This window comes from Amblyraja radiata, chromosome 33, assembly GCF_010909765.2.
Source record: "Amblyraja radiata isolate CabotCenter1 chromosome 33, sAmbRad1.1.pri, whole genome shotgun sequence".
NCBI classification, from domain to species: Eukaryota; Metazoa; Chordata; class Chondrichthyes; order Rajiformes; family Rajidae; genus Amblyraja; species Amblyraja radiata.
The window spans coordinates 10,135,860-10,152,550 of NC_045988.1; the positions used below are offsets into that span (position 1 = coordinate 10,135,860).

At 41.0% G+C, this 16,691-nt stretch overlaps 1 protein-coding gene across 1 annotated transcript in view; it reads right to left on the minus strand.

Moving 5' to 3' along the window:
• The window catches only part of LOC116991159, a 37,919-nt gene that overhangs the window by 10,730 nt on the left and 10,498 nt on the right, over window positions 1-16,691 (minus strand). The window contains exons 4-8 of the mRNA XM_033049529.1: window positions 15,805-15,850; window positions 9,692-10,106; window positions 5,163-5,244; window positions 2,531-3,068; window positions 2,293-2,318 (exon numbers count right to left, since the gene is read on the minus strand). Of these exons, the coding sequence (XP_032905420.1) occupies window positions 2,542-3,068; window positions 5,163-5,244; window positions 9,692-10,106; window positions 15,805-15,850 (1,070 nt within the window). The 3' untranslated portion in view covers window positions 2,293-2,318; window positions 2,531-2,541. The remainder of the gene's footprint in view (window positions 1-2,292; window positions 2,319-2,530; window positions 3,069-5,162; window positions 5,245-9,691; window positions 10,107-15,804; window positions 15,851-16,691) is intronic.

A 16,691-nucleotide genomic window follows, 5' to 3' on the forward strand; every position in this document is an offset into this window, starting at 1 on the left:
CAAGCTGGAATGGGTACAGAGAGGATGTATGTTGCCAGGTCTCGAGGGTCTGAGGTCTAAGGACAGGTTGAACAGGCTGTCTCTATTCCTTGGAGCGTAGGAGGGTGAGGGGTGATCTTATAGAGATGTATAAAATCATGAGAGGAATAGATCGGGTAGATACACAGAGTCTCTTGTTCCGACAGGTTTAAAGGGATATGGGCCAAATGCAGGCTGGTTAGACAAGTGTAGCTGGGACGTGTTGGCCGGTGTGGGAAAGTTGGGTGGAAGACTATGACTTTTTCTGCTAGCTATCTCCCCTGTCCCTCAGTCTGAAGAAGGGTCTAATCCCAAATCGCTCATCCTTTTCCCTCCACATATACTGCCTGACCCGCTGAGTTCCTCAAACAGTTTATATTTTGCATCACGTACATCACCTGTTTCCTCATCTGTGATTATTAAATAATGCTGAGAGACTGAGAAAATAAAAGTGCTAAACATCCTTATTACGAACAGATACTGTCTTCATGATGTGCATTTTTTAATCTTTTTTTCCTTTTTGCAAAGGAAGATGTAAGTGTCAATTAGATTTCAGTTCAATGTCATTTATATGTGATTGGAAACAAGGTCAAAGTTTTCTCAAAAGCTGCATCACCTTACTGAATGAACTGTGGCAAATTTAACATTAGATGAGGAACATTCAATTTTCTCTCATTTCACTTTAGTATAAGGCAGTGATAATCTGTGACCGGAAAAGCAAACGACTGTAGCTGATGGCACAGAGTTTATTTTTGTAAAACCACATTGTTCAATTTCCTTTTGTAGAAATCAATTAATGAATACGTAATTCTGCTCTGGACTGATTAATATTATAATTAGTGAATTAGGATTGTGAAACTAGTCGGAGAACTAGGGTGGTGGAGAGACACAGAGAGAGGGAATGCTAGGATTACTTGAAGTTAGAGAAATCAACACCAGTGGTATGAACACTGCCACACTGTATACAGTATATGTGGTCTGCAGTACAAAACTGATCCACAATTATTGGAAGAGAATTTCACAATAGTTCAAGCATTCATCTACCTTCGTTTGCCACAACCACTCCTGACTTGTGTGTGAGTCATCCATTTGCAATCTTCATATAGAGTTCTTCAGAAGACTGTCACCGTATAGAGGTTTATAAGATTGTGACAGGGATAAATAGGGTAAATGCACAGAGAAGGGGAATCAAGAACCAGACAACATATAGTTAAAGTGAGGGGGGGGGGGGTAGATTTAATAGGAAACTAAGTGTGACAGGGTTATGGTAGGAAAGGAATTGAACATCTGGCATAAAATGAGAGGAATGTGAGGGTTGGAATGAGTTTTCTGAGAGACAGGCAAACTAACTGAAGAAGGTTTACTATCGAAATAGAAATGGCTGAAAGTAGTGCCATTGGCTATAGATGAAGAGGTGCGCAGTAGGCCAGTGGTGAGAAGAAAAACAGTTACATAATGGAGCCAAAAAACCCCACAGATGCTGGAATTTTGATCAAAATACAAAGTGCTGGAGTGGATCAGCAGGTCAGGCATCATCTGTGGGGGGAAGTGATAGATGACATTTTGGGTTAGAGCCCTTTTTCAGATTGATTGTAGTAGGGGATAGCTAGGATAAAAAAGTGGAGGCGGAACAATGCCTGGCAAGTGATAGGGTCTGAAGAAGGGTTTCGGCCCGAAACGTCGCCTATTTCCTTCGCTCCATAGATGCTGCTGCACCCGCTGAGTTTCCCCAGCAATTTTGTGTACCTTCCTGGCAAGTGATAGGTGGATGCAGGTGAGGAAGGTTAGATGAAGAGGAGTGAAATGTAAAGACAGAGGGATGGATATTGTTGGAAGACAGACAGGTGGAAGGAGACACCTGGGGGAGGCATTTAAATGAAAGGAGAGACCAGAGGGAGAAATATAGGAGGAAGAGTCACATAATGTTGTGAACAATGTTTTGTAGATGGCTTCATCTTATATAATGGTGGTAACTTCATCACTGAGGAGCCATGTTATCCCATAAATACATCAATACAACAAAAAAGTGGCCAATGATTTTATTAAATTTAGTACAAGACACAGAGTACAGTGATCAATGGTTTTCCAGCTCACAAAAGTTGTTGCTACAGAATAATACAGTGATTGCTTTGAGAGGTTGCATTTCAAAGAACACAATATGACACTTTATACACCTGATTTTTTACTGTTACTGTTTGAGCAGAATGATTTGCTTTATTTCCCGAACTTGTTTTATTCCCACTGCAGCTGATGCTGATCTTCTTAATTATCTGCTTTCCTGGTTTTAGCAACCTCCAATATAGTCACCAAAACAACCAATTTTTCACAAGATTTATACGATGAACATTGGTAGTTTATGGGATAACCCATTTAACCCATTTCTATTACTCTCTGAAGCATACTGAAGGCCATCTTCAAAAATAGGAGCTTTCTCCCCCTGAACCCTAAGTTTGATTGTCATATGTGGAGGTCCCATCACCATTATCCACATCTTCTAGCTATTACCCCATTGCCCCAGTAAGATCAGGGGTATTCAGTGAAGCACCACTGGTTATTCTGATTAATTTTTGGGCGAAATGCATCAATAACTTTTATTCTTTTGGGATCCCAGACACAATCCTCTTCCAAACCACTTGGAACCATCCCACAGTTTGGAGGGCACCAAGCAGTGTCATAGCCATGGTCGTGCCATGTCATCCGGAGTGGGTGCCCTTGATTATCTATCATTTTGACTTTTCCCACATTGACTCGCAACTTAAGCACAATCTTTTGGCTGGGATCGATGTCCAGGGGATACCTGCTAGCTTTTTGGACGTCCCTACTGACATAGACTCCAGGACCGAGCATGCCACCCTTGGATTGACGGAAACCACTTTTACAAATGGCCTGTGCACTTGCAGCACTGGTTCCATGGTACATCACATAGATCTTGCCTTCAACTGGTGACACAAAACTTTCGAGGCACGGTGGATTAAAACCAGGTCCATCTTCTTCAGCCCATATATTTTCCATATAAGAGGCCATGATAACGAGTCGAATTTCAAACTTGCCTTTTGACGAAAATAAAATAAAATAAAATTAAGAGATTTATTAATTCTGTTCTTAATCCTTAACCAAATCTCATCATATTTCCCTCTCCGCTTTCCCCCTCCACCCTGTCCCCTTTTACGTTTCACTGCTCCACTTAGTTTCTTTTGTTTTACCATTTCCTCTTTATTTCACCTCCAGTCTTTATCATTATCTCTAACCTTCTCTCAATCGATTCCTCTTCCCTCGCCTATCACTTTCTGGGCTTTGCCCCACCCCTTCTCTCCAGCTTCCTCGTCCCTGCTCCATCAGTCTGAAGATAGATCCCGACAAGATCCCAAAACAAGATCCATCCATTTCCCACCACAAATGCTGCCTTACCTGGCAAATTAATACTTTATACTTTGTAATCAGTACTTTGTTTTTAGCTCAAGCACCTGCATTCCCTTGTGTCTCCATATGTCCCTCATGTTTTTCCATGCTGGTGAATCTGCCAAACAGATTCTTGGAAAAACATAAGGTAGACACAAAATGCTGGAGTAACTCAGCGGGACAGGCAGCATCTCTGGAGAGAAGGAATGGGTGACGTTTCGGGTCAGACTGAAGAAGTCTTTCGCTCCATTGCAAAATCTCCTCAAGGTATGTTGCACCACTTGGAAAAACATACCCTGGCTTTGACTCAACCACAATCTTAAATATTGTAATGGTATTTCAATGCCTTATGATATTGCCCTGACCAATATATCAATGAATAAATGTCTTGACTTGTATGTTGTGGTCTATATATTTTTAAGGATGAGCTGGGTTATGGGCTTTCAGTTTCCTTTTCTGTGCAGAGAATACATTTGAGCAACAAATCTAGTTTTGTGATAGTGGGAAAAAAAATGCTTCCAGAGCAATGGATCAAAAATGTACTTATTGTTCTATATATATATGTATATTTTGACATGTCTTCGAATCAACACTTCACACTGCCTCGGCAAGGCCACCAGCATAATCAAGAGTGAGTATTAGTTTCTCCCCTCTCCCCTTTATGCAGGTGGTACAGAAGTGTGAAAACGTCCAGATTTAGGCACAGTTTCTTCCCAGCTGCTATCCCCAATTGGCATCACTAATTAGAGCACAGTCCTGAGCTACCGTCCACCTCCTTGGAGACCCAATTGGACTTTATCTTGCACTAAATGTTATTCCTTTCATCCTGTATCTGTACTGTGGACAGCTTGATTTTAAGCATGTATAGTCTTTCCGCTGACTGGATCGCACGCAACAAAAAAGCTTTTCACTGCTCCTCGTATATTTGACAATAAACTAAACTAAACTCAACTAATTTGCCAATAGTTTAACCTTAGTACATCCGACCAATGTCTCTATCCCTTTCAAAATGTGCACATAAATTTTGTTTCAATAACAAGTTACGCAGAGTATGTGTAAAATACCAGTATCAGAAAGCATCTATTGAACGATAAAGGTGAATTAACTTTAGAGGTTGAGTTCTTATATCAGAACTGGCCACTCTGGGCACAAGTTTCAACAGTTGATTTTCTGAAGAGGAAAAGGAGTGAAACGGAAACTTAAAGGCACGGGAGTGAGCACATTAACATTTTCCACAAGTGTGTCTCTCTGCTCCCCGTTACTATCAACATTAAAGTGTGTTTCACCTCATACACCACTTATTATTTCTGCTTACAATGATATAAAAATGCAAGAATTCATTCACAATTGATGTTCCAAAGGAAATCCAACTTCAACGCTCTTGAGATTGCAATAACAGGAAACGACTGTACAAATTTGTCGATTCAATCCTCTGCCGTTCAGAAACTTACATGAAGACATCAATATTTTTAACACAGTCCAATTTTCCAAGGAATATGACATAACAGCCTTAAAGATAATATCCCAGAGAGAAAGCACACAGTTATGCAATTAGTCCCACACCCTTGCTCTTGTTCAGAGCTTTTTGTTTTTGTAGTTTTCAAGTTTCCCTTGTTAAAATTTCAACTTCACTAAATATTACAACCCGTAAATGTGTAAGAAAGTTCTCCTCTTCCCCTTGATTCCTTCACCACTTACAGTTTGGATCACACACACACAGGAGCAGAGATCATCGTGTTACTCACCGTGATCCAGGAAGTAACGCTGCCGTCGGGATGGGCAACATCTGTCCTTTATTTTGAATTTTTTGGGTTTCAGTTTCAATTTCTCCAAAGTAGTTTTATAACGTCAGTTTATGAGTTTATACTTCTCCAATGTCATTCGCTTATTAACATCAAAGGCTAATGTTTAAAATCAGTTGAACATGCAAATTAATGGAAATACACAGCAGGTTAGGCAGCACCTGTGGAGAGAAACAGAGCATTCACATTTTAAGTCTGTGGCCTGATCGAGTCTGATGCCCAACTTGTATTGATTCCTAACTTTTCATAGTTTCCTTCTTGACAAAATCTGTCATGAAATTTGAGCTGCTGCATAGTGCCAACACCCTCTGTTGTTCTGGTCTTAAGATCTTACTCATTTGCTCACTAATGATTTACATGTGTTAAAATGTTGTTTATATCAGAAATTAAAATTAAAACATAAAATTTATATTAGCCATCACTACAAAATAATAGTCATAGAATTATGCAGCATGGAACTAGCCCTCTTGCGCCCAACTCATCTATGCTGACCAAGATCATTGACGCCAGTCCCATTTGCCTGCCTTCAGTAAAGTATATCCGGTTGAAAACAGAAATTAAAACAAAGAAAATACTGGAAGAAAACAGGGCTGGCAACATCTGTGGTGAGAAATAGTTAATGCTTCAGATGAATGATCTTTCATCAGGCAACTCATGAGACCTCGCAAGTATACTTGGCTTGATTGGATTTATCCAAATGGGTTATACCCCAGGTCTACAGAGTCACAGTAAAACTGTACATAACAAAAGTAGCATTGAAAAAACTATGACTATGGCAATCAGCTGTCGGGTTTAGTTGGGGCCACAAGAGACTGCAGATGCTGGAATCTTGAGCAAAAAAAAAACAAATTACAAAAAACAACTCAGCAGGCCAGGCAGCATCTGTGGAGGGAATGGACAGATGATGTTTCGGGTGAAGGGTCAATGTCGTTTGTTCTTTTCCCCATCACAAATACTTCCAGGCCTGTTGAGTTCCCCCATCAGTTTGCTTTGTGATCAGGTTGTAGATCCTTGTATCAGTTTGTGAAGGGTTAACCAGGGTTAAATATGTGACTTCCCTCATCTTGAGTTGGGATACTTGGTGTTGTATGACCAGTACTGAGTGCTGACAGGAATCTTCCACAGAGGAGCTGAATGGAAAGCAGTTCATGGCTGCAAAAATGTCATGGGTTTGTATGTGGAAGGTCATCTCACAAATCTGATTGAGGTGTTTGAAGATGTGACCAAAACGGTTGATGAGGGCAGAGCTGTAGATGTTGTATATATGGACTTCAGCAATCCATTCAGCAAGGTTCCACATGGTAGGCTGCTCTGGAAGGTTAGATCACATGGGATCCAAGGAGTGGTAGCTGAATGGATAGAAGATTGGTTTCATGGAAGGAAGCCGAGGGTGATGGTGGAAGGCTGCTACTGGAACTGGGGGCCTGTGACTAGTGGTGTGCCTCAGGGTTCGGTGCGGGGCCTGTTACTGTCTGTCCTCTATAATCAATGATTTGGATGAGAACATACATGGCAAGATTAGAAAGTTTGCAGATGATACAAAAGTGGGTGGTATTGCAGAAAAATTGCAGCATGATCATGCTCGGTTGACCAGGTGGGCTGAGGAATGGCTGATAGAATTTAATACAGATAAATGTGAGGTGTAACATGGGAAGGACCTTCGCAGCTGAAAGGTAGGGCTCTGAGGAGTGTTGTGGACCTAGGGATCGTGGAGTGCAGGTACATGTTTCCTTGAAGGTGGAGTCACAGGTAGATAGGGTGATCAAAAAGGCTTTTGACCTTCATCAGTCAGAGTATAGAAGTTGGGAGGTCATGTTGCAGTTATATAAGAAGTTGGTGAGGCCACATTTAGAGTATTTTGTCCAGTTCTGAGGAAAGATGTTGTCAAGCTGGAATGGGTACAGAGAGGATGTATGTTGCCAGGTCTCGAGGGTCTGAGGTCTAAGGAGAGGTTGAACAGGCTGTCTCTATTCCTTGGAGCGTAGGAGGGTGAGGGGTGATCTTATAGAGATGTATAAAATCATGAGAGGAATAGATCGGGTAGATACACAGAGTCTCTTGTTCCGACAGGTTTAAAGGGATATGGGCCAAACGCAGGCTGGTTAGACTAGTGTAGCTGGGACGTGTTGGCCGGTGTGGGAAAGTTGGGTGGAAGACTATGACTTTTTCTGCTAGCTATCTCCCCTGTCCCTCAGTCTGAAGAAGGGTCTAATCCCAAATCGCTCATCCTTTTCCCTCCACATATACTGCCTGACCCGCTGAGTTCCTCAAACAGTTTATATTTTGCATCACGTACATCACCTGTTCCCTCATCTGTGATTATTAAATAATGCTGAGAGACTGAGAAAATAAAAGTGCTAAACATCCTTATTACGAACAGATACTGTCTTCATGATGTGCATTTTTTAATCTTTTTTTCCTTTTTGCAAAGGATCAGTTATTAAGATGTAAGTGTCAATTAGATTTCAGTTCAATGTCATTTATATGTGATTGGAAACAAGGTCAAAGTTTTCTCAAAAGCTGCATCACCTTACTGAATGAACTGTGGCAAATTTTAACATTAGATGAGGAACATTCAATTTTCTCTCATTTCACTTTAGTATAAGGCAGTGATAATCTGTGACCGGAAAAGCAAACGACTGTAGCTGATGGCACAGAGTTTATTTTTGTAAAACCACATTGTTCAATTTCCTTTTGTAGAAATCAATTAATGAATACCTAATTCTGCTCTGGACTGATTAATATTATAATTAGTGAATTAGGATTGTGAAACTAGTCGGAGAACTAGGGTGGTGGAGAGACACAGAGAGAGGGAATGCTAGGATTACTTGAAGTTAGAGAAATCAACACCAGTGGTATGAACACTGCCACACTGTATACAGTATATGTGGTCTGCAGTACAAAACTGATCCACAATTATTGGAAGAGAATTTCACAATAGTTCAAGCATTCATCTACCTTCGTTTGCCACAACCACTCCTGACTTGTGTGTGAGTCATCCATTTGCAATCTTCATATAGAGTTCTTCAGAAGACTGTCACCGTATAGAGGTTTATAAGATTGTGACAGGGATAAATAGGGTAAATGCACAGAGTAGGGGAATCAAGAACCAGACAACATATAGTTAAAGTGAGGGGGGGGGGGGGGGGTAGATTTAATAGGAAACTAAGGTGTGACAGGGTTATGGTAGGAAAGGAATTGAACATCTGGCATAAAATGAGAGGAATGTGAGGGTTGGAATGAGGTTTCTGAGAGACAGGCAAACTAACTGAAGAAGGTTTACTATCAAAATGGAAATGGCTGAAAGTAGTACCATTGGCTATAGATGAAGAGGTGCGCAGTAGGCCAGTGGTGAGAAGAAAAAGAGTTACATAATGGAGCCAAAAAAACCCGCAGATGCTGGAATTTTGATCAAAATACAAAGTGCTGGAGTGGATCAGCAGGTCAGGCATCATCTGTGGGGGGAAGTGATAGATGACATTTTGGGTTAGAGCCCTTTTTCAGATTGATTGTAGTAGGGGATAGCTAGGATAAAAAAGTGGAGGCGGAACAATGCCTGGCAAGTGATAGGGTCTGAAGAAGGGTTTCGGCCCGAAACGTCGCCTATTTCCTTCGCTCCATAGATGCTGCTGCACCCGCTGAGTTTCCCCAGCAATTTTGTGTACAATGCCTGGCAAGTGATAGGTGGATGCATGTGAGGAAAGTTAGATGAAGAGGAGTGAAATGTAAAGACAGAGGGATGGGTATTGTTGGAAGGCAGACAGGTGGAAGGAGACACCCGGGGGAGGGATTTGGATGAAAGGAGAGTCCAGAGGGAGAAATATAGGAGGAAGAGTCACATAATGTTGTGAACAATGTTTTGTAGATGGCTTCATCTTATATAATGGTGGTAACTTCACCACTGAGGAGCCGTGTTATCCCATAAATACATCAATACAACAAAAAAGTGGCCAATGATTTTATTCAATTTAGTACAAGACACAGAGTACAGTGATCAATGGTATTCCAGCTCACAAAAGTTGTTGCTACAGAATAATACAGTGATTGCTTTGAGAGGTTGCATTTCAAAGAACACAATATGACATTTTATACACCTGATTTTTTACTGTTACTGTTTGAGTAGAATGATTTGCTTTATTTCCCGAACTTGTTTTATTCCCACTGCAGCTGATGCTGATCTTCCTAATTATCTGCTTTCCCGGTTTTAGCAACCTCCAATATATTCACCAAAACAACCAATTTTTCACAAGATTTATACGATGAACATTGGTAGTTTATGGATAACCCATTTAACCCATTTCTATTACTCTCTGAAGCATACTGAAGGTCATCTTCAAAAATAGGAGCTTTCTCCCCCCGAACCCTAAGTTTGATTGTCATATGTGGAGGTCCCACCACCATTGTTACACCCAAGATCACCATTATCCACATCTTCTAACTATTACCCCATTGCCCCAGTAAGATCAGGATTATTCAGTGAAGCACCACTGGTTATACTGATTACTTTTTGGGCGAAATGCATCAATAACTTTTATTCTTTTGGGATCCCAGACACAATCCTCTTCCAAACCACTTGGAACCATCCCACAGTTTGGAGGGCACCAAGCAGTGTTATAGCCATGATAGTGCCATGTCTTCTGGAGTGGGTGCCCTTGATAATCTATCATTTTGACTTTTCCCACATTGACTAGCAACTTAAGCACAATCTTTTGGCTGGGATCGATGTCCAGGGGATACCTGCTAGCTTTTTGGAGGTCCCTACTGACATAGACTCCAGGACCGAGCATGCCACCCTTGGATTGACGGAAACCATTTTGACTAATGGACTGTGCACTTGCAGCAGTGGTTCCATGGTACATCACATAGATCTTGCCTTCAACTGGTGACACAAAACTTTCGAGGCACGGTGGATTAAAACCAGGTCCATCTTCTTCAGCCCATATATTTTCAATATAAGAGGCCATGGTAACGAGTCGAATTTCAAAACTTGCCTTTTGACAAAAATAAAATAAAATAAAAGTAAGAGATTTATTAATTCTGTCCTTAATCCTTAACCAAATCTCATCATATTTCCCTCTCCGCTTTCCCCCTCCACCCTGTCCCCTTTTACGTTTCACTGCTCCACTTAGTTTCTTTTGTTTTACCATTTCCTCTTTATTTCACCTCCAGCCTTTATCATTATCTCTAACCTTCTCTCAATCGATTCCTCTTCCCTCGCCTATCACTTACTGGGCTTTGCCCCACCCCTTCTCTCCAGCTTCCTCTTCCCTGCTCCATCAGTCTGAAGATAGATCCCGACAAGATCCCAAAACAAGATCCATCCATTTCCCACCACAAATGCTGCCTTACCTGGCAAATTAATACTTTATACTTTGTAATCAGTACTTTGTTTTTAGCTCAAGCACCTGCAATCACTTGTGTCTCCATATGTCCCTCATGTTTTTCCATGCTGGTGAATCTGCCAAACAGATTCTTGGAAAAACATAAGGTAGACACAAAATGCTGGAGTAACTCAGCGGGACAGGCAGCATCTCTGGAGAGAAGGAATGGGTGACGTTTCGGGTCAGACTGAAGAAGTCTTTCGCTCCATTGCAAAATCTGCTCAAGGTATGTTGCACCACTTGGAAAAACATACCCTGGCTTTGACTCAACCACAATCTTAAATATTGTAAAGGTATTTCAATGCCTTATGATATTGCCCTGACCAATATATCAATGAATAAATGTCTTGACTTGTATGTTGTGGTCTATATATTTTTAAGGATGAGCTGGGTTATGGGCTTTCAGTTTCCTTTTCTATGCAGAGAATACATTTGAGCAACAAATCTAGTTTTGTGATAGTGGGAAAAAAATGCTTCCAGAGCAATGGATCAAAAATGTACTTATTGTTCTATATATATATGTATATTTTGACATGTCTTCGAATCAACACTTCACACTGCCTCGGCAAGGCCACCAGCATAATCAAGAGTGAGTCTTAGTTTCTCCCCTCTCCCCTTTATGCAGGTGGTACAGAAGTGTGAAAACGTCCAGATTTAGGGACAGTTTCTTCCCAGCTGCTATCCCCAATTGGCATCACTAATTAGAGCACAGTCCTGAGCTACCGTCCACCTCCTTGGAGACCCAATTGGACTTTATCTTGCACTAAATGTTATTCCTTTCATCCTGTATCTGTACTGTGGACAGCTTGATTTTAAGCATGTATAGTCTTTCCGCTGACTGGATCGCACGCAACAAAAAAGCTTTTCACTGCTCCTCGTATATTTGACAATAAACTGAATAAACTAAACTAAACTCAACTAATTTGCCAATAGTTTAACCTTAGTACATCCGACCAATGTCTCTATCCCTTTCAAAATGTGCACATAAATTTTGTTGTAATAACAAGTTACGCAGAGTATGTGTAAAATACCAGTATCAGAAAGCATCTATTGAACGATAAAGGTGAATTAACTTTAGAGGTTGAGTTCTTATATCAGAACTGGCCACTCTGGGCACAAGTTTCAACAGTTGATTTTCTGAAGAGGAAAAGGAGTGAAACGGAAACTTAAAGGCACGGGAGTGAGCACATTAACATTTTCCACAAGTGTGTCTCTCTACTCCCCGTTACTATCAACATTAAAGTGCGTTTCACCTCATACACCACTTATTATTTCTGCTTACAATGATATAAAAATGCAAGAATTCATTCACAATTGATGTTCCAAAGGAAATCCAACTTCAACGCTCTTGAGATTGCAATAACAGGAAACGACTGTACAAATTTGTCGATTCAATCCTCTGCCGTTCAGAAACTTACATGAAGACATCAATATTTTTAACACAGTCCCATTTTCCAAGGAATATGACATAACAGCCTTAAAGATAATATCCCAGAGAGAAAGCACACAGTTATGCAATTAGTCCCACACCCTTGCTCTTGTTCAGAGCTTTTTGTTTTTGTAGTTTTCAAGTTTCCCTTGTTAAAATTTCAACTTCACTAAATATTACAACCCGTAAATGTGTAAGAAAGTTCTCCTTTTCCCCTTGATTCCTTCACCACTTACAGTTTGGATCACACACACACAGGAGCAGAGATCATCGTGTTACTCACCGTGATCCAGGAAGTAACGCTGCCGTCGGGATGGGCAACATCTGTCCTTTATTTTGAATTTTTTGGGTTTCAGTTTCAATTTCTCCAAAGTAGTTTTATAACGTCAGTTTATGAGTTTATACTTCTCCAATGTCATTCGCTTATTAACATCAAAGGCTAATGTTTAAAATCAGTTGAACATGCAAATTAATGGAAATACACAGCAGGTTAGGCAGCATCTGTGGAGAGAAACAGAGCATTCACATTTTAAGTCTGTGGCCTGATCGAGTCTGATGCCCAACTTATATTGATTCCTAACTTTTCATAGTTTCCTTCTTGACAAAATCTGTCATGAAATTTGAGCTGCTGCATAGTGCCAACACCCTCTGTTGTTCTGGTCTTAAGATCTTACTCATTTGCTCACTAATGATTTACATGTGTTAAAATGTTGTTTATATCAGAAATTAAAATTAAAACATAAAATTTATATTAGCCATCACTACAAAATAATAGTCATAGAGTTATGCAGAATGGAAATAGCCCTCTTGCGCCCAACTCATCTATGCTGACCAAGATCATTGACGCCAGTCCCATTTGCCTGCCTTCAGTAAAGTATATCCGGTTGAAAACAGAAATTAAAACAAAGAAAATACTGGAAGCAAACAGGTCTGGCAACATCTGTGATGAGAAATAGTTAATGCTTCAGATGAATGATCTTTCATCAGGCAACTCATGAGACCTCGCAAGTATACTTGGGTTGATTGGATTTATCCAAATGGGTTATACCCCAGGTCTACAGAGTCACAGTAAAACTGTACATAACAAAAGTAGAATTGCGAAAACTATGACTATGGCAATCAGCTGTCGGGTTTAGTTGGGGCCACAAGAGACTGCAGATGCTGGAATCTTGAGCAAAAAAAAACAAATTACAAAAACAACTCAGCAGGCCAAGCAGCATCTGTGGAGGGAATGGACAGATGATGTTTCGGGTGAAGGGTCAATGTCGTTTGTTCTTTTCCCCATCACAAATGCTTCCAGGCCTGTTGAGTTCCCCTCATCAGTTTGCTTTGTGATCAGGTTGTAGATCCTTGTATCAGTTTGTGAAGGGTTAACCAGGGTTAAATATGTGACTTCCCTCATCTTGAGTTGGGATGCTTGGTGTTGTATGACCAGTACTGAGTGCTGACAGGAATCTTCCACAGAGGAGCTGAATGGAAAGCAGTTCATGGCTGCAAAAATGTCATGGGTTTGTATGTGGAAGGTCATCTCACAAATCTGATTGAGGTGTTTGAAGATGTGAGCAAAACGGTTGATGAGGGCAGAGCTGTAGATGTTGTATATATGGACTTCAGCAATCCATTCAGCAAGGTTCCACATGGTAGGCTGCTCTGGAAGGTTAGATCGCATGGGATCCAAGGAGTGGTAGCTGAATGGATAGAAGATTGGTTTCATGGAAAGAAGCCGAGGGTGATGGTGGAAGGCTGCTACTGGAACTGGGGGCCTGTGACTAGTGGTGTGCCTCAGGGTTCAGTGCGGGGGCCTGTTACTGTCTGTCCTCTATAATCAATGATTTGGATGAGAACATACATGGCAAGATTAGAAAGTTTGCAGATGATACAAAAGTGGGTGGTATTGCAGAAACATTGCAGCAGGATCATGCTCGGTTGACCAGGTGGGCTGAGGAATGGCTGATAGAATTTAATACAGATAAATGTGAGGTGTAACATGGGAAGGACCTTCGCAGCGAAAGGTAGGGCTCTGAGGAGTGTTGTGGACCTAGGGATCGTGGAGTGCAGGTACATGTTTCCTTGAAGGTGGAGTCACAGGTAGATAGGATGATCAAAAAGGCTTTTGACCTTCATCAGTCAGAGTATAGAAGTTGGGAGGTCATGTTGCAGTTATATAAGAAGTTGGTGAGGCCACATTTAGAGTATTTTGTCCAGTTCTGAGGAAAGATGTTGTCAAGCTGGAATGGGTACAGAGAGGATGTATGTTGCCAGGTCTCGAGGGTCTGAGGTCTAAGGAGAGATTGAACAGGCTGTCTCTATTCCTTGGAGCGTAGGAGGGTGAGGGGTGATCTTATAGAGATGTATAAAATCATGAGAGGAATAGATCGGGTAGATACACAGAGTCTCTTGTTCCGACAGGTTTAAAGGGATATGGGCCAAATGCAGGCTGGTTAGACAAGTGTAGCTGGGACGTGTTGGCCGGTGTGGGAACGTTGGGTGGAAGACTATGACTTTTTCTGCTAGCTATCTCCCCTCTCCCTCAGTCTGAAGAAGGGTCTAATCCCAAATCGCTCATCCTTTTCCCTCCACATATACTGCCTGACCCGCTGAGTTCCTCAAACAGTTTATATTTTGCATCACGTACATCACCTGTTCCCTCACCTGTAATTATTAAATAATGCTGAGAGACTGAGAAAATAAAAGTGCTAAACATCCTTATTACGAACAGATACTGTCTTCATGATGTGCATTTTTTAAATCTTTTTTTTTCTTTTTGCAAAGGATCAGTTATTAAGATGTAAGTGGATAAGTCTCCAGGTCCTGACAGGGTATTCCCTAGGACATTGAGGGAAGTTAGTGTAGAAATAGCCGGGGCTATGACAGAAATATTTCAAATGTCATTAGAAACGGGAATAGTCCCCGAGGATTTGCGTACTGCGCATGTTGTTCCATTGTTTAAAAAGGGTTCTAAGAGTAAACCCAGCAATTATAGACCTGTTAGTTTGACTTCAGTGGTGGGCAAATTAATGGAAAAGATACTTAGAGATAATATATATAAGCATCTGGATAAACAGGGTCTGATTAGGAACAGTCAACATGGATTTGTGCCTGGAAGGTCATGTTTGACTAATCTTCTTGAATTTTTTGAAGAGGTTACTAGGGAAATTGACGAGGGTAAAGCAGTGGATGTTGTCTATATGGACTTTAGTAAGGCCTTTGACAAGGTTCCTCATGGAAGGTTGGTTAAGAAGGTTAAACTGTTGGGTATAAATGCAGGAATATCAAGATGGATTCAGCAGTGGCTGAATGGGAGAAGCCAGAGGGTAATGGTGGATGGCTGTTTGTCGGGTTGGAGCCAGGTGACTAGTGGGGTGCCTCAGGGATCTGTGTTGGGTCCTTTGTTGTTTGTCATGTACATCAATGATCTGGATGAAGGGGTGGTAAATTGGATTAGTAAGTATGCAGATGATACCAAGATAGGGGGTGTTGTGGATAATGAAGAGGACTTCCAAAGTCTACAGAGTGATTTAGGCCATTTGGAAAAATGGGCTGAAAGATGGCAGATGGAGTTTAATGCTGATAAATGTGTGGTGTTACACCTTGGCAGGACAAATCAAAATAGGACGTACATGATAAATGGTAGGGAATTGAAGAATACAGTTGAACAGAGGGATCTGGGAATAACCGTGCATAGTTCCTTGAAGGTGGAATCTCATATAGATAGGGTGGTAAAGAAAGCTTTTGGTATGCTAGCCTTTATAAATCAGAGCATTGAGTATAGAAGCTGGGATGTAATGTTAAAATTGTACAAGGCATTGGTGAGACCAAATCTGGAGTATGGTGTACAATTTTGGTCGCCCAATTATAGGAAGGATGTCAACAAAATAGAGAGAGTACAGAGGAGATTTACTAGAATGTTGCCTGGGTTTCAACAACTAAGTTACAGAGATAGGTTGAATAAATTAGGTCTTTATTCTCTGGAGCGCAGAAGGTTAAGGGGGGACTTGATAGAGGTCTTTAAAATGATGAGAGGGATAGACAGAGTTGACGTGATCAAGCTTTTCCCTTTGAGAATAGGGAAGATTCAAACAAGAGGACATGACTTCAGAATTAAGGGACAGAAGTTTAGGGGTAACATGAGGGGGAACTTCTTTACTCAGAGAGTGGTAGCGGTGTGGAATGAGCTTCCAGTGGAAGTGGTGGCGGCAGGTTCGTTGGTATCATTTAAAAATAAATTGGATAGGCATATGGATGAGAAGGGAATGGAGGGTTATGGTATGAGTGCAGGCAGGTGGGACTAAGGAAAAAAGTTGTTCGGCACGGACTTGTAGGGCCGAGATGGCCTGTTTCCGTGCTGTAATTGTTATATGGTTATATGGTTATATGGTTAAGTGTCAATTAGATTTCAGTTCAATGTCATTTATATGTGATTGGAAACAAGGTCAAAGTTTTCTCAAAAGCTGCATCACCTTACTGAATGAACTGTGGCAAATTTTAACATTAGATGAGCTACATTCAATTTTCTCTCATTTCACTTTAGTATAAGGCAGTGATAATCTGTGACCGGAAAAGCAAACAACTGTAGCTGATGGCACAGAGTTTATTTTTGTAAAACCACATTGTTCAATTTCCTTTTGTAGAAATCAATTAATCCTAAAGTTCTGAGGTATT